This window comes from Ricinus communis, chromosome 5 (genome assembly GCF_019578655.1).
Source record: "Ricinus communis isolate WT05 ecotype wild-type chromosome 5, ASM1957865v1, whole genome shotgun sequence".
NCBI lineage: Eukaryota > Viridiplantae > Streptophyta > Magnoliopsida > Malpighiales > Euphorbiaceae > Ricinus > Ricinus communis.
Genome location: NC_063260.1, coordinates 30,045,490 through 30,070,035, shown reverse-complemented (window position 1 = coordinate 30,070,035; position 24,546 = coordinate 30,045,490). Strand labels below are relative to the sequence as shown.

The 24,546-nt window shown below is 32.1% G+C and overlaps 3 protein-coding genes across 6 annotated transcripts; all 3 read right to left on the bottom strand.

Moving 5' to 3' along the window:
- Window positions 1–27: 27 nt before the first annotated feature.
- On the bottom strand, window positions 28–3,784 carry LOC8280561 (xyloglucan O-acetyltransferase 4). The gene is made up of 3 exons (XM_002517333.4): window positions 2,872–3,784; window positions 2,450–2,733; window positions 28–960 (listed from the first exon to the last, which is right to left on the bottom strand). The coding sequence occupies exons 1-3, from the start codon at window positions 3,083–3,085 to the stop codon at window positions 202–204; spliced, it is 1,257 nt and encodes a 418-aa protein (XP_002517379.1). The 5' UTR covers window positions 3,086–3,784; the 3' UTR covers window positions 28–201.
- Window positions 3,785–5,463: 1,679 nt separating this feature from the next.
- LOC8280562 (subtilisin-like protease SBT5.4) lies at window positions 5,464–9,267 on the bottom strand. Its single transcript, XM_015718119.3, has 11 exons — window positions 9,115–9,267; window positions 8,844–8,953; window positions 8,676–8,773; window positions 8,406–8,570; window positions 8,208–8,310; window positions 7,531–8,053; window positions 7,347–7,444; window positions 6,960–7,202; window positions 6,740–6,851; window positions 6,230–6,443; window positions 5,464–6,114 (listed from the first exon to the last, which is right to left on the bottom strand). Exons 1-11 carry the CDS (start codon window positions 9,193–9,195, stop codon window positions 5,561–5,563), a joined length of 2,301 nt encoding a protein of 766 aa, XP_015573605.2. The 5' UTR covers window positions 9,196–9,267; the 3' UTR covers window positions 5,464–5,560.
- A 4,146-nt stretch (window positions 9,268–13,413) lies between these two features.
- LOC8280564 (probable small nuclear ribonucleoprotein F) lies at window positions 13,414–18,527 on the bottom strand. Of its 4 annotated transcripts, XR_007216111.1 has the most exons (10): window positions 18,375–18,522; window positions 17,758–17,817; window positions 17,106–17,129; window positions 16,940–17,027; window positions 16,795–16,832; window positions 16,547–16,611; window positions 15,191–15,397; window positions 14,314–14,742; window positions 14,086–14,214; window positions 13,414–13,728 (listed from the first exon to the last, which is right to left on the bottom strand). XR_007216111.1 is itself a non-coding variant. In XM_048374928.1 (7 exons), exons 2-7 carry the CDS (start codon window positions 17,761–17,763, stop codon window positions 15,328–15,330), a joined length of 291 nt encoding a protein of 96 aa, XP_048230885.1. In that variant the 5' UTR covers window positions 17,764–17,817; window positions 18,375–18,522; the 3' UTR covers window positions 15,086–15,327. The 4 variants fall into 4 exon arrangements, 3 of the variants coding, with proteins under 3 accessions (XP_048230885.1, XP_015573609.1, XP_048230886.1); XM_048374928.1 differs by lacking the exons at window positions 13,414–13,728; window positions 14,086–14,214; window positions 14,314–14,742 and having other exon boundaries at window positions 15,086–15,397; XM_048374929.1 differs by lacking the exons at window positions 13,414–13,728; window positions 14,086–14,214; window positions 14,314–14,742; window positions 15,191–15,397 and adding an exon at window positions 15,404–15,737 and having other exon boundaries at window positions 18,375–18,527.
- Window positions 18,528–24,546: the final 6,019 nt, after the last annotated feature.

The window sequence follows — 24,546 nt, the reverse complement described above, 5'->3', positions numbered from 1 at the left end:
ACATATCATATTCCTAATATACCAAACTCAGAAAAACAATTATGTCAACATTGTTATTTACTTTTTATTTGCCTTGTAATGATTAAAATTTTCAGCTGAAATAACTATATGTCCAAAGACACAACAAAATTTTTTTGACATTATTAATCTGTAAATTGAGTATACTCTTCTAGCTAACCAGCCTCCCAGTTGAACAAGTAATCATCCATGTCTCCTAAGAACAGTAAGCAACAAATCATTCCACAAATCGATTGGACCTGGCAAGCACCAATGGACACAATCATTGTAACCCTTCATCCATTTGTTGCCCCAGTAAGCGCCAGGATGCCCATCAGGTCTCATAAGCATAGCCCTGGTGATATCTAAAGCCTTAAATCTCTTCCCTTGTCTCCTTTTTCTGTTTGCTCTTTCAATCTCCTCTACCTGCACGTTCCTAAGCTCCCACTCACGGGCTGCAAAGTCAATCTCCTGCTTGCTGAAGGGACTTGTCCTGTTGCAGCTCCCTCCAGTGTCCCAGAACCCATTCTCGAAATGGGATGGTGAGAATGTCCTTACCAGTGTCACAATATCCTTGCATTTCTTGCAGTGAATAATGTGACTCAATGCAGCTCGAAATGCCATACTTACTGCGAAATTAATTCCTCGATCGGTGATATTTGGTTCGTTGCAGTAGACACATGCTATCACATTTGAACCTTTATGCAAGTGTATCGGTCTGAAAAACCAATGGCCGTCAGAGATGATTATGTAATCCAGGGTATGAAGGTCTGTAGCCCAGTTATCATCAACTTTATCTAGATACAAGTCGAAAACTCCTGATGAAGAACCGTTGATCATTCTCTCCTCGCCTGCTACAAGAAATTTTGTCCATAGGATTTTAAGGGTGAAGTCATGGTTAGGAAAGTGCCATATTCTGTTTCTATCTTCAGTGTCTTTGTATGCATCTACTGGAACTTCCCCCTGCAACATTATTTATCAAGTTAATATGACTGGTAACAAAAACAAAGTTCACAGCTGGAATCTATGTTGTAGAGTTTTTTCCAAGCGGCCTTTTGAATCCATAAGCATAACAAGAACGAACCATAACAGGGTGCTGTATTAACGCAAAGACTGTTCAACAAGCTGGAGTAAAAAAGGTTTAAGATTTAAGATTCAGGACGCTTGTCCAAACAATCATTAATCACTTTTTAGCCTTCTGGTATGCAACAGGACACTGATCCCGTGCAGAGGGCCTACCAAGGAAACATCAGTCAGTTGATGACAAGGAAGCTGACAATTTCCAACCACAGGAATAAGCAATCAAATTGTCTCACTTACAACAAGCAGCTGCAAGTTCCAACACTATACTTTCTGTTAACCATTACACCTGAATTTGGCATCGTCCTGTGCTTTACTTTAACGTTCTATTCCAGAAAAAATCAATAATAAAAAAGTTAAAATATGTTCCATCATTTTGGTTAAAGAAATAATGTTTTTACTCTGAATCTATTTTATGATGGATTTTTCATTTGATTTGGTTAGAATAAATACAAAATTAGGAGCTTGATGATTTCTTTCTTTCTTTCAGAAAAGAGAGTCTAAAATTGACTGATATTGTCATCTAATATTAATATTTTTTTTTAACCTTTTGAATTTGCTTTATTTGCCATTTTTGAATTAAAACGAGCGGTATGAAATTAATCAATGAGAATTTCCATTTCCAGTTGATTTCAGTGATTTTTGTCATCATTTTGAGAATCATGACCAACTACCATATCAGATTTAGATGACTGCGTCCATTTTATACTCGGTCACGAATTACTTACTCCTAAAATAGCAAAGTGCATCTTTACCTTGCACTCTTAAATGTTGATAGCCCAATTGCCTTTCAGACCCCCAACAGCTAATCACATATGTATATTTTTTTTTTCTTAAAAAGGATCACATGCCAACGACAGCTGCCTTGCCGATTTACTGTTTCCATTCCAGCATTATTAGGGGGCAAGAAAATACCGAAGTGGACACTAAGCGGGAAGTTAGAAGCAAGGTAAAGATGCTATTGCCATAACCCTGATGGTAAAGTAATCTTCTGCTAGTAAATTCCCCACATATTCGCACGCAAAGTATATAAAAATTGAAGTGCAAACTTAGTCTGAGAAGTCGCTGTATTTGCTTCCTAAATGCGCAGGTCAAGTGCATGAGATGGCAAAAAAATTGAATAAAACTTACCACCAAAGAATTTTCTTTTGCTGAATGCCAATATTGCATTCAATTCTGTATTGTTCTTTACCTAGAATTGGCCCATATCCAGATATATTACCATGCATGACAAATATGTTGTCTAAAAAAGTGAATTTCCAAATCAATCTCAATTCTAAAGAGACGTAAATGACGAGTGTCGATATGTTTGGCTGAGTTCTTATTACCAAATAAAAAACAAAATGCAACAAAAGAAACTGCACTCACTGACCTGTGACAAGAGGCAAAGTAGAGATTCCATATGGTTCCTGGCAACCGAATCACCAATGAATGCCAGTGCTTTCCCTCTAACAATTTCCAAAAAGGCTTTAGAATCAAATCTTGGAAGATCACATTTATCTGGTTTCCATCTCCAGTAAAGGAAATCTGCATCTTTCCTTCCATGTCTAAAGCAATTCTTTGAGTTGGGAATTGTTGTACAACTTGAATTTGTATACTGAGACCCTTTAAGGTCTGGTATCCACTGACCTTTAAACAAGTCGCAGTTCTCTTCCTCTACACAAAACAAAAACATAAATTCACAATCATCAACATTACTTCATCATAGAAAGAAAAGTTAAAGGAACTTAAAGAAGAAAGGCAAAAGATATCAAAGAAAGAAAATGTTAACTTCTAGAAAGATTTTACTAGTACCCTTTTGTGAATTGATCAAGAGGAGCTTTTGATCACGGTCATGTTTAGGAATAATGGGCTTGAAAGGATTTGGAGAATAAAGAAGGAACAAGCTGAAGATGGTTGTCAAAAATAAAAAAGACAACAAGAAAGGAGCTACTCTCTCCATGTCGATGCATTTGTCCTTTTTGTTATATGGAGAAAGAGAAGATGATGACGAAGAAGAAGAACTCATTTTTCAAAAACTGTAGTCGTAGAAAAAAAAAAAAAAAAGAATAATGGTCTACTTTTGAATGAAAGATATAAATATATGTTTTGCTTACCAAAATAAAAAAATAAAAAGAAGGGTTTTAATGAGAGGGTGAAAAATTCTGCAGCACCCATCACTAAGAAAAGATCGCTAATGCTGAATGCATTTTACTTGTGAATGTGTGATAGGAGGGACGAAAAGAAGAAAAAGAACAAAACAAAAAAAGGTAGTCTTTGAGCAAAACGTAAAATCTACACCATTGGATGATTAAAATGTGGAAAAAAATGGCAAAATGAGGGTGATTAGGTGATTGCCTGTGAGTGGGCCTTCACGTAATTAACCTGATATCGCGGCGAAACTCGATCAAGAATGGACAAGTGCACCTTTGATGCAGTAATTGAGGCCACATAGTTCTCAACTTCGGCTCAGCCTTTTATAAACCCTTTCCCGCTTACCCATGACAAAGGATTTGGGGTTCTTATCATTATTATTAGGAAAAATAAACAAACACCTATGTTTTCTTTTTCTTTTTTTTTTTTATCAAAAATATGATTTATAGATTTTAATATAAAATTTATACAATAAAAATAATATTTTTTATAGATTTTAAAATATTTTTCCATTATTATTATGATGTCATAGTTGTTTCTTTATTGTATTAGTCCTAACTAACGAAGGGTTCAATTTTGATGTGAAAATGATGGGAACTATGGTTGTTCTAATACAATGATCCATCAATTGGGTTACAAAACAAAACATTTATACTGTGATTGATTGATTTTTCAGTTTCGAATCTAAGTCCCTTAATGTTTGTCTCATTCGCGACTTCTTAAAAGAAACATACTTATAAGACTTCTTTTATTCTTTTCACATTTAATAACTGCCCTTCATTTTTAACTCTTACCCTGCTTTTTGGCACGTATTGGACCCACCTGTCACAAATACCAGAATAAGTTAGTTGTTAAGATGCAATAAATTAGTTGATGGATGATTATCATCCAAGTACTTTATATTTAAACACTAAGAAAGTACATATTTTTAAATTTTTATATAAATGATGGAGCATAATTGGCTAAAGCACACCAAAATATTTTCCAAATCTTTAATTTCAAAATCCATACGAACAAAAACAAAAAATAAAAAACCCTGTGATTCACATATACTTGCAGCCTATAGCTATGAATCTGATTTGGGTTCACTTTTTTCACCTTCAAAATTATCTTCATTAGTATTTAAATATAAACATAATTAAAAATTAATATATACTTAATTTGGTGTATGTCAGAAATATACGAGACACATATTATTTTCTTCAATATAGATACTTAATATATGCCTTTTTTTTATCTTATAATAATTTGTCTTATTTTCTAGATATGATATTCTTAATGCATCTCCAAATTCTTAAATCATCAAAATATTTTTTAATTTTTTTTAATTTATTCATCATCAATATTACAAAATCAAACAAAATGCGATAATATTTTACAAAAGTTAATATGTTTTAGATTTTGTATCTGTAAAAAATATATCAACCATATACATTTTCTTTCAAAGTATATCCAACATATATCTTTTTTCATCTTGTTGGATTGTTTTTTTTAGATATGATTTTGAAAACACATCTCTGAATTAGAAAATAATATTTAAATTTATGTCTATTCATCTTTGGTATAATGCAACAATATTTTGCAAATACCAATTCCATATTGTTGAATTTAGAGCTTTTTGAAAATTCACAATTTACTAGAATGCAATAACATTTTTGACGTTCAACCAATTCTGAAATCAATTTTATTAGTCAATTTCTTATGTTAATTGGTATATGTAAATTATTTTTAATAATTAATATTAGAATCTTGAATTTCTTATTTAATTTTTAAAATTTTAATGTGTTATTTTTTGTTATGATTGAAAAAAAGTAAAATGAAATATTTTTGTAAATAAAATTCAGTGTTAGAATTTTTTTTATAAATATTTGATGTGTTTGTGGCATTTATGAAAAGATGCTTTCATACTAAGAAACATAAATATGATATATCTCCACTTATAAGAGATAGTGATGGACAGATGAACGCCTGTTAGGGTACTCAATTCTTGAGTTATTTATGTATTTTTGCATTAGATAGAGACCCATTCTCATATGAGAATATAATATAATAATAAAATAAAAGTCTTAATTGTGGTCCAAGTACTATATGAGCCGAGGACCAAATGGAGGCCCGGCTCCCTCTCCCTGGTTCAGATGGTAATTGTAATTGTGTTATTAAGTCTTGCATTCACTAGTGAACCACTAAATCTATCAAATAGCGTAACGCCACACATGCTGCATTTCGTACCTTAAAAAAGAAAAGAGAAAGAAATAAAATCAAATAAAACATTTTTATTCACTACCATGGGATCCAACTGAGTAGAGAAGTCAGTCAATCAAGCCTCTGATCATTTGTTCAGTACATAAAATTAGCCAACTGCCTTCTTCACTACAATTGGACTCTTTACAACATAAAGCTTTCCATCAGACCATGTGAGTCCTCCAAATACATATCCATGATCTGCACTACTGCCTCCTTTAGCTTCTAGGGTAACCTTAAACTTCTTTTCTTCATGTAACTTGTTGAATTTCAAAGTTTCAGGTTCAACCTTGACAGATATTCCCTTAGGTGGTTTCACACGAACCTTGTACAGGCTTGGAGTCCCTACATTCTTTAAGGTTCGAGACAGTGTCACTTTGCCTGAGAGACTTGGGACTGTAATAGATGGATAGTTGAGATCCGAAGGACCAGCCTCCCTTGATTGACATTCGTACGTAACATCCACAAACAATGAAAGTAAACCACTCGAGTTATACCCAATGGAACATAGAAACTTCAAGTAATCTGTAACTGTTAAGTCGTAGACTAAGCCAGGGTTAACTGCACGGTTAGGCCAAACGTGCCCTGCACCATAGTTAAAGGGATTTGCTGCAACAAGAGAAGCATTGGCAATGGGCTTTCTGACATTACTTCTTGTTCTTGCTGAAATTAATTTCATAAGCATAAGCGAGAGAAAGAAAAAAAAAAAAAGTCATGACAAGTCAGTTTATCATAATATATAATTTGTTGTAGACTTGATGAGAACAGAAGCACTGACCGGTAGTCATGATAGCAGACTTGATTGCAGCAGGACTCCAGTCAGGATGGACAGCTTTGAGAAGACCAGAAATGCCAGAAACATGGGGGCATGCCATTGAAGTTCCAGATATGATGTTGAATGGTACATGGAATTGGTCTGTAACCAAAGGCATAGAACCCGATGCTTGTGTATAAGCAGCTAGAATGTATACCCCAGGTGCAGTTATGTCAGGCTGAAAATGTTACAAGTATTTGTAACAAATATCCAAGGTTAGTGGTCTCATGAACATCCTGGACTTTTGACAGATTTTGAATTCCATGCATTTTTGGATTAAAATTTGTGAAAGGAAGAAAGATATAAATGAAACTATTTACAAATGAGGTTTCCATTTTTCAGTAGTCAGTCGCGGATCGCACATGTTTCATAGTATAAGAGGTGTTAAAGATTAGGATTTCAGACCTAACAACTATATAGAAATATTTTGGAAGTTACCAACATGAGGTAACGTTATTGCTTAACAGAAGGCACCTTAAGGATCTCTGAAGTGATTGAATTAGGCCCAGGACATGAGAAGTCCGCCATGATTGGTGCTGTCACTGTTCCCAATCTTGTAGCACCACTGATGTAAGCTTTCGGTGACCTGAAAGAGAACAAAAGCCCATAAAAGATTGCAAATACATAGCCTCACTTGACTTGATTGTTATTAACTCACATATTGGCGAGATAATTAATTTTAATTTGATCTTACTTTGTATGGCGTATGTAACTTAAAATAGAAAGGCCATCTTCTGCAGAGACCATTGAGGTGGGGACAAAATATGCCTCAGGCCTGACTTCACTTCCTGCTCCATGCTTAGCAAGTATCATCCCCACTCCACCAGCCTTTGCAAACCATTCACTTTTCTCTACATCTGAATATTCATCACGTACACAGTATACAATCTTCTGTCTCACCTTCATTGGGTCAAGAGCTCCTATATGGCAGAATCTTCTGCAATGTGCACAAGCAAAATTGCTTACCAATTAAAAGACAATAAAATCTTGTTTAAGAGATCAATATAGTTCATGTCAGGGGATCAATCCCCGGTCTCTTGCACACTGAGTTGAGCACTCGACAGGAAATAGTTTTGCTTACGCATGAGTACTGGAGATATTGGCAGCTTTCACATCCACCGAATAGACCAATGGATAATATTTTCCGACTGGTAAAGTATTAGTCTTAAAACTCTTACCCTGATTAGAGATAATACAAAAAATTAATAAAATAAGACTAATAATGGGTTTGTTTGATGGTACGAATGCTAATAACAAAGAGAAACCTTGAATTGTTCCTTGTTTCCGAGTACGATATTTGATGGAAAATCACGATCAATTGAACTTGCAGCAACAGTAAGAATCCAAGGAGCTAGATTCGATACGGTACCGGGGGTTGGTCCTTCATTTCCAGCTGCGCAAACTACAAGAATACCATTCTCAACAGCGTGAAATGATCCAAGTGCGATCGAGTCCATGTAGTAATGTGCAGGGGGACCGCCGATCGAAAGGGAAAGAATGTCAACCCCATCACTAATAGCAACTTCCATGGCTGCCAGTATATCAGCATCGTGGCAGCCAGGCCAACAAACTTTGTATGAAGCAACTCTTGCTTTTGGAGAGCCACCCTTTGCTGTGCCATAGCTTGAACCTAAGAAATTTGCACCTTTAACAAAGCCACCACCAGCTGTGGAGAGGGTGTGGGTTCCATGGCCATCATAATCTCTTGCTGTTTGGTATGAAGCGTCAAGTGGGCGGCCAATAGCGGCCTCATAGCCTTTGTTAAAGTACCTCGCTCCTATCAATTTCCTGTGATTTTTAAAGAATGAAACTACAGAATATATGTTTTCTTAAATAATATCAGATTGTCGAGTATTCACTTGTTTACAAAAACAGCAGAGTGGCAATGTCATCCTTGAAATAATCAGTTGAATTCAAGAAGTTGAAAAAAGGACAAGAGGACCTGTTGCATCTAACCCCATCATTAGTTTCACAGTATCCTTTCCATTTTGGTGGGATAGGTCCCATCCCATGGTCATTGAAGCTTTCTGATTCCGGCCAAACACCTACCATTATTAAAATAGGATTGTAAAAGCATTCAAGGGTTAAGGCTATAAATTAATACAAATCACAGTAACAAATCTTGTAAAAGAGAAACTACCAGAATCAAGAGTTCCAATAATTAGGTCTTGACCAAACTTTGCCTTTACCCAGAGAGAATAAGCTGGAACTTCTCCATTTTTCTCCAGTCCAAGATATTCCCATGACTTGGTTGTCTGTAACTTGTTTTCTCGGTTTGGCAAAACTGCTTTAACGTTTGGATGCTCTAGAACAATTAGTTCATAAGAAATAAGACAAAACAGTTCAGACTTGAAAACAAATAATGCAGTAAAAAATGAAATGCAAACTATCAATTTCTATATTCATGTACTTGAGAGTTCAGCTACTTCGTCATCTTCAAGTGTGGCAGCGAAACCATTGAAGTAACGAGTATAAGAGTAAAATATTGCTTCTTTTGCCTTCTCCTTGCTGTAATTGTAGCATTAGGTTTAGTTTAAAAATAAAATAACATTTTAACTCACAATGAATGGATCTTCACCTTGAAATACAAGAAGCTAAGATTTCATTGTGGGATTGAGCTATTGTACTAATGTCCGAAGCTGAAGGTTCTGATGCATGTGAGTGTCTCCCCAGATGGACCACGTAAGACTGTATGTATGGCACATAAACATGAACGTTGTCCAAATTAGACAATCTAATATTTACGGTGTAAAGTAATTAAGAGCATCCCTGTTCCTGAGTGACTAAAAATGTATAAAATGAAATCGCAAATGGAAGTAAAGATTAATCGGAGAACATCTGAAGCTTGCCTTCTTGACAGCCAATATCGGACTCTGCAAAGTGGAGAACAAAGAGAAAAATAGAAAAAGAAGAGAAGTTGTAATCGCCATGCTTCTCAAGAAACTAAGCAAGTTAACCAAGAACCCTCGTCATGTGTTTGGAAGAATAACTCCTACCTCTTGTATAAATACTAATTAAATATTTATAAAATAAAAACTGAAATAGTGATATATCATAAAAAGGTGTTATATTATATGACATTCAATAGCCAAAATTAAATAAAGATATTTATATAGCTCTAAAGCCAAGATTTTTACTCCAACTATTTAATAATAATAAGAGGTGTGGCTTTGTCCATACCCCTCAATTATCTTGATTTATTGAAACAATGATTGTACTTGCACTTCCTGCAAATTTGGACTTATTCTTGCACTTGCACATCATTCTCTGGACAGCAATTTAGACGCTTATTCATAAGCTCCATAGCAACTTTACATACACACCAGTGTGTGTATGTATGTTATGTATAGGTCAAAAGGATTTCCAGCGTTAAAAGGAGCCAAAGGCTTAGACAAATACAATAATTAAAAGGGTGTATAACTCAATAAATCCATAATTGTAACTTAAGTCTCAGTACAGTTTCGGGTAAATGAAAATTTCTTAAGAGTTAAATATTAGCCAAGCATGTTTTTTGGGACTGTTGTTAGGTGACTCAGAAATGTTCTTCCTTAGTATTATTTTGTTTGGGCTGTTTTAGCCCCTCTCTTTTAACCAAAAAAAGAAAGATTTCTTAGAGTTCCTCTTTCTTCTAGAATTATTGTTCTCTTCACTTCCGCCAACTAGAGTGGCTAGAGAAACCAAATCAAACCTACCAAATGGAATGTGGAAACAAACATAACCCGCCTGCTGGATCAAAAGCTCAAATTTGGTATATATTTATTGACACAATTAAGCAAAAACACCCACTATAGGTTCTCCACTTTAACTGTAAAAATAGAAGCCCGCTTTTCCACCACTACTAGTTGTCTTTCAAGAGTCCGTTGAAAGTAATATCATTTCACTCTTTAAAATATTTTATTTTAATATTCACTTAAATACTCACTTATTATTTATCTTCACTCGTATTATTTACGTAGAATAGGTTAAGTTAACAAATAGATCTCCGGGGGTGCGCAATTTATAAATCCGGTGTTCATATATCTCCTCTACCTTGCTAAATTGACCCCCCCCCTGTGTGCTCCCATTAACCAATTGTGCTAAGCTGTTGCCATGTAGATGTATAATGGCAATATTCATATAATATTAATTTTGACTTATTTAGATTCTCAATCACTTTTTAATATCGAAATGTGATGTTATATATTTTTTTTAGAGTCATATGCCATATCTAATAATCTAAAATATAATGTATTGGACGAGTCATTAATTTTAACAATTATACAAACTAATATATTATTATGATATTATTATAGAAATGGGATTAAATTTATTTATATAGTAAAATATCAATATCTAAATATTAATAATAACACATTTAGACTTTTATAAACATATTAAATTTATATTCACTTTTCAATAAGGTATTGATGTGTCTAAGTTAATACTCGCAAGTGCATGAACCGTTTTTATAGTAAGGGTAAGTTCACCACGAGATCGATCTCTCACGGAATTATAAAACCACTTATTATAAAAATTAATTATCAACACAAAACAATAAAAGTAAATTTAAATACTCTAAACCAGTATTTTTAGAGAATAATATTTATAAAGTAAAGTAGCCAACGAATAATTAAATATGGATTGCAAATACAAATACTTATGATTTAAAACTATATGCTAAGGACAATATTTAAGCCTAGCCATTTACTTAGTAATTCTCTTATTTTACTTTAAGCTTAGATCTAATGAATGGGATTGTAATATGTCTTTTCCTTTAGTGAATCAAACCAATAAAGCAACTAAAGTTTTTTATACTTACATAGATTGAAAGAAAGTTGGTGTCTCTAATATATTCAATCTAAATATGTTCATATCTATTATTATTACTAAATTAATATGATGGTTAACTAACAATAATAACTGAAACTAATAAAGATATAAAGGTAAAGAAATCATTCATCAAATACATAAATAACAAGGTTTATATAAAAGTAAAAAAGTTAAACTAAACACTTATGAAATCTAGCCTAACATATTTAACTCAATGATCATAGTATTAAATAGAAAGACATAAAATAATAAAATAAAAGCTCCCTCTAGATCCAGAATTTATTCAAGTAGGAAGATGATTGGTCCTCACTCTCCACTTCTTAAAAAACTCTTTAGATCTTAAAAACAGTAATGAAAATTAAATTAAAGTGTTTATGGAAGAACTATAGAGATTTATAAAAAGAATAATGGTGAACAGATGTAGAGAGCATATAGGAGAAAATTCTTATTCTCCACTAGAATTAGGTTTGCAGAAATATATATAGAGAAGATTCATCCTCTAAATAAGTTTTCATAAAAATAAATATATCCAGTATAAGTTTATTTAATAAATTAATATGAATTTTAATAATTATAGAAAATAATTAAAATATTCCTTTGATTGTAATTTTCATCTCTGGCCTTGCAGATAACAGTTTATGTGTTTTTATTTTGAGTCTTGACATAAATATATCTAATTAAGTTTCTTTTTGAATATTTAGCTCCATATATTTTTTTTTTAATATTAGCGAAATATAGATAATTAAAGTTAAGTGAAGTAAAATCACATATTTTTATGATATTATATATAAAAATAATTATATATAATTTGAACCCGTCAGATATTGGACGAATTAACTCCTTTTATGTTTTAAATTATGATGTATTATGGATGGATGGACCATTTATAATTATAATTCCATTCACATTCTATCTATATTCATCTAATTACTATTCTGAAAAAGAAAGTTCATCTAATGACATATCATGTCATGCAAGTGCCATGAACGGTCTCAAAAACTTGTCGGCTTTATGCGCTAGTGGCCCTACTTCACACATTAAAAATTGAATAGATCAAGAAAGTGTCTTTGTTGATTGATGAATACATCCATAAAATATAATCAGAATTTCCAAGAAAATATTAAAAATTCCACAAATAGAATTAAAAAAAAATTAGAAGAAAAAATAATGAAATCTTAATAATAATACAAAAAATAAATAGATCTAAAAAATTTATATTTATTAATTAAAAAACAATGATATAAATAAATAAATAAAAAAGAATGAGCAGTAGAGAATTTTAGAAATAAAACCCCACCAAATGGTTAGTAGTGGTGTTTCAGCATTTTAAAAACAATAAAAGACAGTCGGAAAGCAAACTAAAGTGATAGCAAAGACAAAAAGGAAGGAAGGAAGAAATGATTACAGCACTGAATTTGCAAGTTAGTGCTTCATGCACGACTAACACATTTTATTAAATAATATAATATTAACAAAATAACTAAAGAGAAAGGAAGAGGCTGCTGGCCGATATGCCTAACATCAACCCATGCCAAGTAATTAATCGGTTATAGTCATTGTTGCAAAAACGCTAATGTTAATGGGCATTTCTTTAGTTCTTACTGAAGAAGTTTCTTTGTATGTCCCAAATTTAATAACTTTTACATATAATAAGATCAAAATCCAACATCATAAATTAAATTTTGGTAGAATTGGGGAGGAAAGGAGGGAAGACCATAGTTGGATTGGAGGTGGAGCTCACCAAGGCATCACATGTAAAGCAAAGTCAAGTCAGGACTATGACATGGATAAGGTGATATAGACACCACACTCTTTATTAGAAGATGTAAAAATACAATATGAAACAGAAAGCATCACTCACAAACATTAATCCTAAGATACATGTACGTGGGGCTCCACTCTGTAAACGAACATTTTTCTTTCTTTACATAGGCTGATGTTGAGCTTTATTTAAGTCAAGATCATAGCTGTGCTTCCAATATCAAGTTCAGGATGCCATGCCATTGCGGAGGAATACAAAGAATTAGAGGGATGGGGTTGGGAGCTTCAGGAGGTGCGTCCCATGCAGAGTTCTTCCTTTTTTTTTGTGATTTTTGGATAACGACGATCTATCACATTGGTATTAACCCATCCAAATCTCTTTATTATTATTATTATATATGTTTCTTCATTGGAGTTGCTCGTGTAAAACCTAGCCTTCTGCATCACCAATTGAAAGTAAGACTATGTTATAGTTTTTCATTTGTTTCTTTCTGTTATTTATACTTTTAATTAATAATTTTTTTTAATTTAATCGATATAAAATATGTCGGATAAATTTTTTATTAAATAGTAAAATATATTTAAAATTTAATTAAGCTAAAAATGAGTATTGCGAGTTTGAAACTCGTTGTACCTTGCTACATTTCTTTCCATGTCTCTGTAAACTACGGAGACCATTTTGTCATTATATTAGCAGGAATTGTATACTTTCAAGAACTGCTAGGTCCACATGGTCAGGCCTTTCATGGCCATCTACATCTTGAGTTATTAGATTCCTAAGCCAATTAGGATAGTTCCAAAGCTCCACATGATTGATGACCCATTAAAACAAATAATTTAGTCAATCCAAATTGTGGTCTTCTTTCATGCGTGTCAGGTTTTGCATAGAAATCCTGCAAGGGAACATTTACAAATTGGATCAGTTCATCTTCAAAGCAGAATTGAGAATATGAAACTTTGTAGTCAGGATATTATTTACTATTCAGTCGATGGTGGAGATCTAGTATTGGAATCAGGTTCGACATCAGTGTCCCTGATGGCAAGGGTGTCATTCTATAGACACTGACAAACTCCTCAGTCAATGAACATGTGTTTCTTAAGACCCACATGACCACCCAACATGTCCTCCAATAAGCCCAAAACTGTCCTTGAATTTCTTTCCCAGTAATCCATACCCGAAACACATTTCGGAAACCAAATTACAGAGAGAATGTATGCATTAAGTATTTGTAATAAGTCAATTTAATTACCAGTTTGCCCTCATCGTTGCTAATAATGTATCAGTTTTCAGAAATGGTGTGAATCTTTGCAATGACTGCGGAGATCACCAATCTCGCATACCGAAATAATTCATCGCCTGTCGACTTTGGATATTCCTTCTGCAACATCACAAGATCAACAAGAAAAACAATTAATGTTCATGAGATATATATATATAAAAGTTAAGTGGGTTGTTACTTGATCTGTATATATAAAACCTTGAGAGCATCACAGACTGCATTGTAAAGAAGAAACCCCTGTCCAACTATTGCGGACGTCATCTGATATCGCAATCCCGTCTTTGTCATGGTCAAGAAGGGCATCATTTGATATTCTGAGCTTCTCATCTTTGAATGTTCTCATTCTGTTCAGATTTCTTGACTTGATCCAAATTGTAATAGAAAGGGTTGTGTTGCAGAGTTCAGAGATTCTGTCAGGATTGAGGGAGTAATTAACCCAGAGATGTTTGCTCAAGTTTTGGGATGTTGGTTATTAATTGGATAGCTGGCTGCATGCATCTCTGTGGGCTTTTCTATCGTGGTAACCCTGCCTCCACCATTCGGACATATACCAGATATTCGTAAATTCCAGGTATTTCTTCTCTCTCTCTCTCCCCCTCTCTTACATTACATACGAGCCAAAGCAAGCTGCATAGACCATTATTAATAACTATAAATGTATAATTAAATCATACGTATTAAAACATTCATCATAACACACAAAAACCAAAGTTTCTATTCATTTCAAAATATATACTGATAATATAAGACATTATATCTATACTAGAGTAAATATCATTAAAAATAATAAATACTACAGGTACTTATCACAAATCTTGTATTTTCTTGGCTAATTTCATTAAATCTTTAATTTGATAATAATAAATTCAGACGTAATTTTAAGCTCATTAAACTCCTAACTCAAATATAGATAGATATGATACCCGACTTAGTTCCTCTCAGTAATAAATGAGACAAACTCAAACTCAGCTGGACACCACAAAAGCAGCTCTAAAATTCTCAGTATAATCAATCACTTGGAGTAGAAACACTAGAGGATTTTAATCGCAAATAAAATTCATTTCATAGTGTTTACCCGTCAAGATTTCGCATGTAACGACATCAAGGTAAACACTACCCACTGGAAGACAAAAAAACAAAATTCCTACTGTCATTTGCTTGACGAATAAATTTACAAGTTCTCCATTGATTCAATGACTGAAGTCCCCATTTTCAGTCACGGTCTGCATCTTCTATGTCTTCATCTTCTGGGACGCCACGAAGATACAGAACATTATTGCATCTGCAGATGTAACACCAAAAGAACCAACAAATAAATAAGAAGACCTGTAAGTCTCCTAAAGAAAAATTTATGGAAGCATGCTAACTGAACATTGATATAGTAAGCAAAATCATCATAGGTATTCTGATATTACAATATAATTTTAACACTATCATTGTGAGAATGTAATGACATTTGATTACTCCGTAAGCTGAGGACGTAACTGCAGTTTCAAATCTTCTGCCCTGCCTTAAAGTTCTCAAAGAACTCGCAAAGAAAACAAAAAAAGAGAAAAAGAGAAGAACCTCAGCCCTAAAGTCCTAGACCCACATCCAAAGATCATTGGCACATAGCATCCATTCTATTTATCAACAAACAAGAGAGAACAAATAAGAAACTCAATTGGAAAGTGAAAAAAAAAAAAACTTACGAGATCTAAAAGTCCAAGTGATGAACTTAGAAATTGGCCCTTAACAGAATAAATACAAACACAAGTATACAATTCACAGGATGACTGTGCTTAATATCCATATTCTCTTGGTAAGTTCTTCAAAGCATTGTTTTTGAATTGTTTTTGTGGCTTTGAATTGATTCAAATATTCCATTTGTTTGTTTCTGGAACATGAAGCCAGAATTATATATATAGAAATAAGTAATTCATAAACCTGTCTAAGGTTATATACATTCAATAAATTAAATAATTAGTTCACTTTTTACTCATAATTTAAACCCTCAGCAGTTCATAAAGTTTTAAGACCTTGCTTAATCGGCTATAAAGCTGAACTTGATCTCATGGCTAAATTTCAAAGAATGCTGTCTTTAACAAAATTCAAATCCAACTCATATCTATTCGCTAAAATAGTTATCACTATTACTCCATTTTGTTTCAAAAATAACAGCAAGTAGAAAATCTGTAGATTGACATATCTCAAATTTAATTATTATCAGAGAAGCAAAAGCTTGCCCTTTAACATAAAATAAAAAATAAAAATAAAAACAGCTAAATAACTTTGTTGTCTCATTGTTGAGAAGACGGGGGAAAGCAAAAGAATATGATGGTCTTTTTGACCAGGTGAAGACAGGAACACCTCAATCTTCTATTCCCAGCCATCTTCTCAGCAGCTGCCTTACATATAGTTTTCCTACCAAAAGGCATCTAGTTTAAGTTACCTGATCAGAATCTCTCCAAGATTTCCAGTGAACTGACCATCAATATATTCTTCAGTGTTACCAAGCTGCATATCAGATTTCATTAACCATAAAACAATGTATACCGAATAGGGAAAGCTCAATAATGGAATTAGCAGAAGAAAGAATTCGAAAGATTGCAAGAAAGCTATTGTATTAATTAAGTTACAGGGAATCATGCTGAGGAACTAGGATAAAAAATTTATTTAAAGAAATAAAATAAAGAGCACCTGTAGATTCATGTATGAATCGACCGAAGCAAGAAAACCTGCAAGGGCAATCAAACAAAATATAAGGAAAACTAAGTAATAAGGAAAACAGAAGAAAAAGATTTTAAAAGAGAAAATAAGAAAAAATAAGGAAAAATAAGCATGCCTTTGTATTCCATTCCCCACTTGAGTTTTACAATTACAGTCTTCCCAGTCAAGTTGTTCAAGAAAGGCTTAGGATTAACTGGTATAGTCTGCAGTGTTCAATATATATTAAACTAGCAAATAGGAAGACGAATCAAAATCCAAACACATGACAATAAACTGCAGACCTTTTTTTCCAGTTGCAAGAAATTCTGAAGTGATTAAAAGGATAAACTGAGAGGAATTATGAAAGATAAAAGATATAGGGATAAGTACATAAAAGTACCTTGTGGTTTCATCATTTTACAATTTTCAGTATTATGGTTTCTTTTTCAAACAAAAAGAGGCATGTGGTTACAAATGGTAACAAAAAAAGGTAATTCACCGTTAAAAAGTCTCGATTTGCAAGGGTTTAGCCATCTTCACTCTGATCAGTTATCATTATCATATTTTTTATGTTTGATAATATGAGTTTAGAGCTTAACAACTCAAAACGTCATCTTTTGACCGTTAAATCGATATCATAGGATTAATGATTTCTTAAATCATGATTTAACGGTCAAATATTGAAATTATGAGTTGTTAAGCTCCAAACTCACATTATCAAACATGGAAAACATGATAATGATGGCCGATCGGCGTAAAGATGGCTGAATCCTTGCAAATCAAGACTTTTTCACAATGAGATACCTTTTCTTGTCACGATTTATAATCACATACCTCTTTTTGTCTGAAAAGAAACCATAATACTAAAAATTGTAAAATGATGAAACCATATATGATACATTTATGCAGTTATCCCAAAGATATAAAACAACAAGCATTCAAACAAATACTCACTGCCATGGAGAATGGAGAGAGCAGCAGAGACAAGTTGAACAAGGAAGTTGCTTTTATAACCTGGAATTTGCAGAAGTGCCATAACTCATATCAAATAATTGAATTTTGAAATCAAATTCTATTGCAAACTAGCCTTTAGAAAATATAGACATGTAGATAAAAAGACAAAGTAAACTGTCATGCACATCTAGACATAAAATTCAAATAAATCTACCCTAAAAGATCTTATCTCCAACGCCAAGGTCATTGATACAAGAACAACATAAGTCAGGAAAGAATAGAAGCCAATATTTTGTCTACTTAAGTCCCACATTTGAAATATGCGACAAAGACAATATAATAAAGCATGAGATCATCATTACAAATACAGACAGAGTCTCTTTAACTATTCTTCTAGGTGCCGAACCACATCAGACCTAATTAATCTTAATTTTTCTCCTCTCAATCATTGAAGAAAACATATTAGCATCTTCCATAACTAATTAACAACGGTATCAGAGATATCAAAAATTCAATAATATCTACACGATGGAAGCGGCAAAACTAATAGAGAAAATTAAATAATATTGAAAAAGAAAACAGCAAAAGTAACAGAGGTCGGTGCTAGTGGTTCTCACCTGAGAAGAAGCCTACTACTTTAGGAAACCCCGCTCAGCTTTTTCTAATTTTCTCTTTATGTTTCAGAACCAAACTAGTATAAGGTGGACTACTGTTTGCCTACCAGGTTAGTGCATAATTACTAGTAGGTCCTTGTTGTTTTTGAAGTGCAGTTAGTATTACAAACTATGGATGAGTATAAAAATTGCATCTGTAGTTGATATCTTTTATATGTATTTTTAATACAAAACAAAAATGTGATAATAATGGCTATATAATTAAATAAAATATATTAATGTAATATAATAATAAATATATTATATGATTAATTATTTTTAATTTAATATAATATTCAGTATTAATTATTACCAACAATACCTCATTAATATGAGTTATTATGCTCAAGTCTTTTCAATTTATTAGTTTTCTATATATTTAAAAATAATGTTAGGAAAAAATAAAATAAAAAATGAATAAAAATAGGTATTAAAATCTACATGTTATAAAGTTTTACAATAATTCCTGAATAAAAATATAGCTTTTTTAAAAAAAATTAGGAATATTATCTTCATTGTGTAGAATTGAGCTAAACAATGGAAAGGAGAAAGTAGTTAGTTATGTCCTTCTAGTAATTCTGGAGACTCTCCATGTAGTGTAGGAAGGCCAACGAGGCTCCCAACTAATTAGTGAAAGACTATCCCATCCCATTATTATGGGCTTCAAAACTTTAAAAGGAGGACCAATTAGTAATTATACCTATTTACAAGACCAAATAGAAATTCGCCTAAATTTTAAAGGGCTAGATTTCATACTTTTCCATATTGTGAAAAAAAAATGGAAGATTTATGAAAATACCTATATATTTTTTATTTTTTTATAAAACTACAGTGTAAACCTTTTTTTTTCATTTTTGGTTTTTATTTAAAATATAGTATAAACCATTTCCTTTTTATTTTTATTGTACAAAAATATAAAAAATACGACTTTTTAATTTTTTAAAAATTTAATTTTTCTAATAAAACAACTAAGAAAAACGAAAAATAGCTGTAAACAATCGCACCATATTTAAAAAAAAAATTATAAACTAATAGATTTGGAAAGAAATTTTACTTAATTTTAAAATATTTATAAAAAATTTTAAAAAGAATTATATAATTTGGGCTTTTGAAAGCCCATTGAGTAACCCAAGCATAAAAGTGAATAAAGCTTAAAAATGGGGGCACAGTTAACCGATAATGTGAAATCATTCATACATATTTTCTCAAGGTCATCTGTTAAAAAATAAAATAAAATTCGCGAGGTAGATTACTGATCCCGGCCCATCATCAAAGGAAGCCCAACTGGCTAAAAGCCCCCCTTTGATGGTACATCCTTGATAAATTGATTTTCTTTCTATAGTTGTTTCATTGTCTTGTTATTTTCTTTTCATATATTTTTGCTCAATCTAAGCAATCCATCGCCAAAAACCTATGGGCAATTGCGGTGCTTACGTGTCTAACAAATATTGAAATGGATCATTAGAGATAGGGGTGTAATTGAGCCAAGTTAACTCTTCAGCTATTTAAGATTCACTAGAAAGTATTTAAAATTAATTTAGTGTTAATCGATTCAAACTTAGTCTAATTAGTTTCTTATAGAGTCAAGCTTTAGCTTTTTGAAAATTACATGGACCCGAGGTTGAATTCCAAAGATAACATCAATTGAATTATAAAATTTAATGTTCCTTCGAGTTTGAAGGCTACCCAAAAGAAAGCAAAAGGAATATAGAAATTGGTTTTTTTTATATTGTTAAGCATAGATCAAAATGTATAATCAAAATACAAACAAGGACATCTAACCCAACACAGACAGGGGCAGAATGGTGATAAACATTTAAGGACAATAGCACATTCTCATTAATCTTTCTGATAGTTACCATTTCCCCTATTATTGTGCCAATCCAATGGTCAATTAACTTCAACTCTTTTTTCTTGACCTAGTGGAGATGATATTGTGGAGCTTATGTAAGAGAGGGCATGTCTTTTGGTCAGGGAACACTGGTTTTTATTAGGGTAAATGCTACTCTTATAAATGCTCATATGCTTATGTGCTTTCTGTGTCGGCAATGCACGACACAGATTCAAATATTCATGCCCCATTTGGCACCACTTCCCTTGCCCCCATGTTCATGTCAAGAGTCACTGCTGCCACATTTGGTTTGCTTTGAAAATGAAATTCCACCTAATTCCCCAAATACTAGACATCTTAATCTTAATTTGTTTATTTTCGATATTAAAGTAGATGCATATATAATTTATGCTCTTAAGTCTAAGGGTGTGCATTTTCTGTCATTTTTTTTTTTTTGTATTCTGAAATTATTTTGTAAATGATTGTTACAAGAATTAAAAAAATTAAAGCTCTAAAGTAAATTGGAGCATTAAAATTTATATAATGTTATTAAAACTTGACAATAATTGCTTGTGGAGGAATGAACTCTCTACTGATCAGTATAAAACTATAAGCAAAAAATAAGTAATATTCATATATTTATATACGCATAGATAAATAGAGCATTAAAATTCTGCAAGCTGAATATAAATGGTTAAAAGATGTATTAGGCAAAAGTTGAAATACTAATAATATTAGTAAAAACTATTTGAAAAAAAAAAAGTTATAGAGGCCATCGAATTTAAAAAAAAAATTAAAAGTTTAGGGGCGAAATTGAAATAGGAAAAGTATTAGTAGGAAAGAGTTTTAACGCAAAGGATAGGACATGTTCTTTCACAAAACTATGATAACTTTATGAAGACATGCTAATCTATATAAACCACTTGCACATACTTTTCATAACAGATACAAAATCTCAGAGGATTACCCCACTTTTTGGTATTAATATGAAAATAATAAATAAGGCAAAATTTAAATAGAAAAAAAAAAAGGATTCAGAATCATTTTTTAAATGAGAAATCCAAATAAATAGAGAAAAAAAAGTATACAAATGGAGTTTTCAAAGAGTTTTCGTAAAATTTTGATATCTAGAATGCGTTCAACACAAATATATTACTTTTTTGAAAATTTCTATTTATCGTAACTATAAATGAATTTAGAAATAGAAAGATAAAAAATAAAACAAGACCACATTTTCCAAATCTTATATCACATGACATTCTCTTCCCATCATCATTCGATATACATTTGATCACTGATGATGAAGTTCGGTCTATCCTTTAATTGGATCATTAATCAGCCATTGTGATGAGAACTTCTTCTGGTTAGTCAATTGACCCTATTTGGGAAGTAGTATGGCCCCTTAAGGTGTACCCTATATAGCATTAAATTGCCAGCATAAACCATATGGTTATCCTTGTCTATGAATCACCAAACTAATAAACTTCAAATGACTTCGGTTATTCACATATGTTTTTGTTTTTGTATCATGTATTCAATTTCTTCTATGCATTTTGTCTATATTATTAAACAGCAGTTTCACTGGCATATAGTGGCATTAGAAACTTCAGGGATTAATAAATTTGATTAAGATTAGATCAGATACTAATTGAGTCAGATTTAGACACTAATGAAGTATCCAGGAGATACCAAATAGATCCACAGAACATGTATGATTAAAAATAAAAAAAAACTACTAACAAGAAACACTACAGAAGCTCCTTTCTTTAAAAATATGGTTAGATATATTTATAAAAAAGAAGAAAAAACAGAAAATGACAATGAATTAGTCAAGTTGATATATATTATACAAATTAAATAGATAGGAACAGCCATGAACAGGTTAGCTAATCACATGGGGGAGTGAGTGATAGCATAGTTACAGCAATTTCACATGTGAAGCTGCAGCCTAATAAACAAGCAAGACAAATTGAAAATCAGCCTTGGAGATAGATGCAAAATATCTTTGATTTCCAGCTTCCATATATTATACAGTGCTAAAGTTTTCCAGTGGGGCTTTGCTGGATGAGGCTTTGAGACTGCATTGCCTGGTTGCCAGGATACACACCTATCTACTCAAATTTAAGCTTCCAGCGCCCCCCCCCCCCCATGTTTTTCTTTTTCACCGGATATTATTGAAACCTGACAAAAAAAACCTGATACGTATCTCTATTTTCCCTGTTTCAATTGTTCATGTTTCAGCCTGTACAGGGTTTACCAGTTTTTGATAGGTGCGCGGGTGTTTCTGTATGCGTGTTTAGTTCAAACCTGAAGTAACTATAGAAAGAAACTAAAATTGTTATACTAGTAAATTGGTACAGTTACAAGCGGAAGTTAACTGTATTAACTAACCAATTTCTTCTTTTTTTTTTTTTTTTTTTTAAATGAAGCTGAGAATAATGTACTAGTTAATTGAACTCCCCCCCACAAAGAGTTGTCTCAGTTAGGCTCACATGGGCTCTGAATACAAAGAAATTTTCTGAGTCCCCACTTCACTAGGTACTGTCTTGTTATTTTGAAAACGAAATGATTTTGGCTTTAATTGGGAACACATGCATAGAATGGAATCACAAAAAGAAATGGACTAGTCTAGATGATGTTGCTTCACCAATTATTATTTCTTTTAAAATATTAATTTTTATTACTTAGTCTAATAATAGATATGATAAAAAAAACATTGTGCATATTAAAATAAATCGATTCTGAAATCACATTCATATATGCAGTTTCAATAAATGAACATTATTGATCAAGTTATCAAAGATCATAACATGAACACAGAATCAATTTTTATGATGTGGGATTGGGCGACTTTATAAATAGATGATACAATTATTGACCCAAATCTGGAGGTTGAACAGAAACTTTAATTTCAATTAACGTAGATAGGTGAAGTCAGTAACTTTGTGTCACGAGATTCTTGATTCCTCTCTGCTACGGTCTCTGGGGCATAGAACAAAAGCATGGCTTATCGCATTCATGCTTACTGAGAAAAACAATTATGGTGTTTCGTTTATAAAAGGAGGGGTCAAAAGAAAAGGGTTTTGACGGTCCAGTATTGTATGCATTCCATCATGCTCTTCTGCTTATCTTTGCACCTAAAGCTGAAAGGTTTTTCCTTTTTCATGACATATTCTGCTTGTTAGAGTTTGATGCCAAAAGTGAACTTTTCATAGTTGTTTTCACTTCTATCCTGTTTGGAATTGCGGTGGATAAAAATTGATACTTTTTGGAAAACAGCACGTTTCAACAAATATAATTTCTAAAAAATATTAATAATTTATAAAAATTTCAAACTTATATTCTTAAAACCAAATAATAATTTTACCGGCCGATTGATACATTATTAATAGTTTTAAATAAACTAGATGTATGGTAATTATTCAATTTCAAAATATAAAATATATAAATGTGTCATTTTCTTATTTACTACGGTGAATATATACGGTGCAAGTAAGAATTATTCTAATATAATAAGAGAAAAAATATTTTAAAAATATTAATTTAATATTTATTAATTATTAAGTTTCAACAATCACCTATAGGAAATATTTCCATTATCAACATCTAAAAGAGGAAAAAAAAAAAAAAAAAGGAAAGCTGTGTACCAATGGCTTCATAGTCATAGTCATTGGAATAAATTCAAACCAATCCAATTTTTAAATACTGTAAACTTGGTAAGTGCCCTCAACAGTGCGATTGCATGAAATTTCTTGGCTTTTTCCTGATATAAACTCAAGATTTGTTTGATGGTCTTTGGGCATTTAATTCAGGGTGTTTTCTTTTGTTTTTGGTTCGAGTATTATGAATGAATATTTACTCTTAGTACATGCACTGATAGTGGGCAGTAGCTGCTTGTGTTTTTTGTTACATTTTTTTTTATATTCAATTCGACAGGTACTTTTATATGCTACGAGTCTATAAAGTGACAAGAACTCAATTATTCTTGTGATCAGAAATTAAATGACCCTATGCAATTCCACTATAAAGAGGCACAAACTGAGAGATTGAAATTAGCAAAAATAGATAAGAGCAGCGTCACTTCTCCTCACAGAAATCACTTAAATGACGCACAAAACTATACTGAACCCAACTTGTGTACTAAATAATTCAATGATGGAGTTCTTGTCTCTGTAAAAGCGCACACACGCATATATATAAGAAGAAAAAGATAAATTGCTTTCTTCTCATTATTAATCTTTAAAAAATCTTAAAAATTGCCATTTATATAGGAGTTAGAAGATCAGGGAATTCAAATTCCCAGGG

What these genes read in the sequence shown, in the direction of transcription:
- LOC8280564 (XM_048374928.1), bottom strand. An exon ending in GTGGGGAATGGAATACAAAG is followed by an intron (nt 16,833 to 16,939) that starts GCATGCTTATTT and finishes TTGCCCTTGCAG; the next exon opens with GTTTTCTTGCTTCGGTCGAT. An exon ending in ATTCATACATGAATCTACAG is followed by an intron (nt 16,612 to 16,794) that starts GTGCTCTTTATT and finishes TCTGATATGCAG; the next exon opens with CTTGGTAACACTGAAGAATA.
- LOC8280562 (XM_015718119.3), bottom strand. Translation starts at nt 9,195, where the DNA reads ATGGCGATTACAACTTCTCTTCTTTTTCTATTTTTCTCTTTGTTCTCC. An exon ending in TATTGGAACTCTTGATTCTG is followed by an intron (nt 8,311 to 8,405) that starts GTAGTTTCTCTT and finishes TAATAATGGTAG; the next exon opens with GTGTTTGGCCGGAATCAGAA. An exon ending in GTCTGCTATCATGACTACCG is followed by an intron (nt 6,115 to 6,229) that starts GTCAGTGCTTCT and finishes AATTAATTTCAG; the next exon opens with CAAGAACAAGAAGTAATGTC.
- LOC8280561 (XM_002517333.4), bottom strand. Translation starts at nt 3,085, where the DNA reads ATGAGTTCTTCTTCTTCGTCATCATCTTCTCTTTCTCCATATAACAAA. An exon ending in CTTGATCAATTCACAAAAGG is followed by an intron (nt 2,734 to 2,871) that starts GTACTAGTAAAA and finishes TGTTTTGTGTAG; the next exon opens with AGGAAGAGAACTGCGACTTG. An exon ending in TACTTTGCCTCTTGTCACAG is followed by an intron (nt 961 to 2,449) that starts GTCAGTGAGTGC and finishes ATAATGTTGCAG; the next exon opens with GGGGAAGTTCCAGTAGATGC.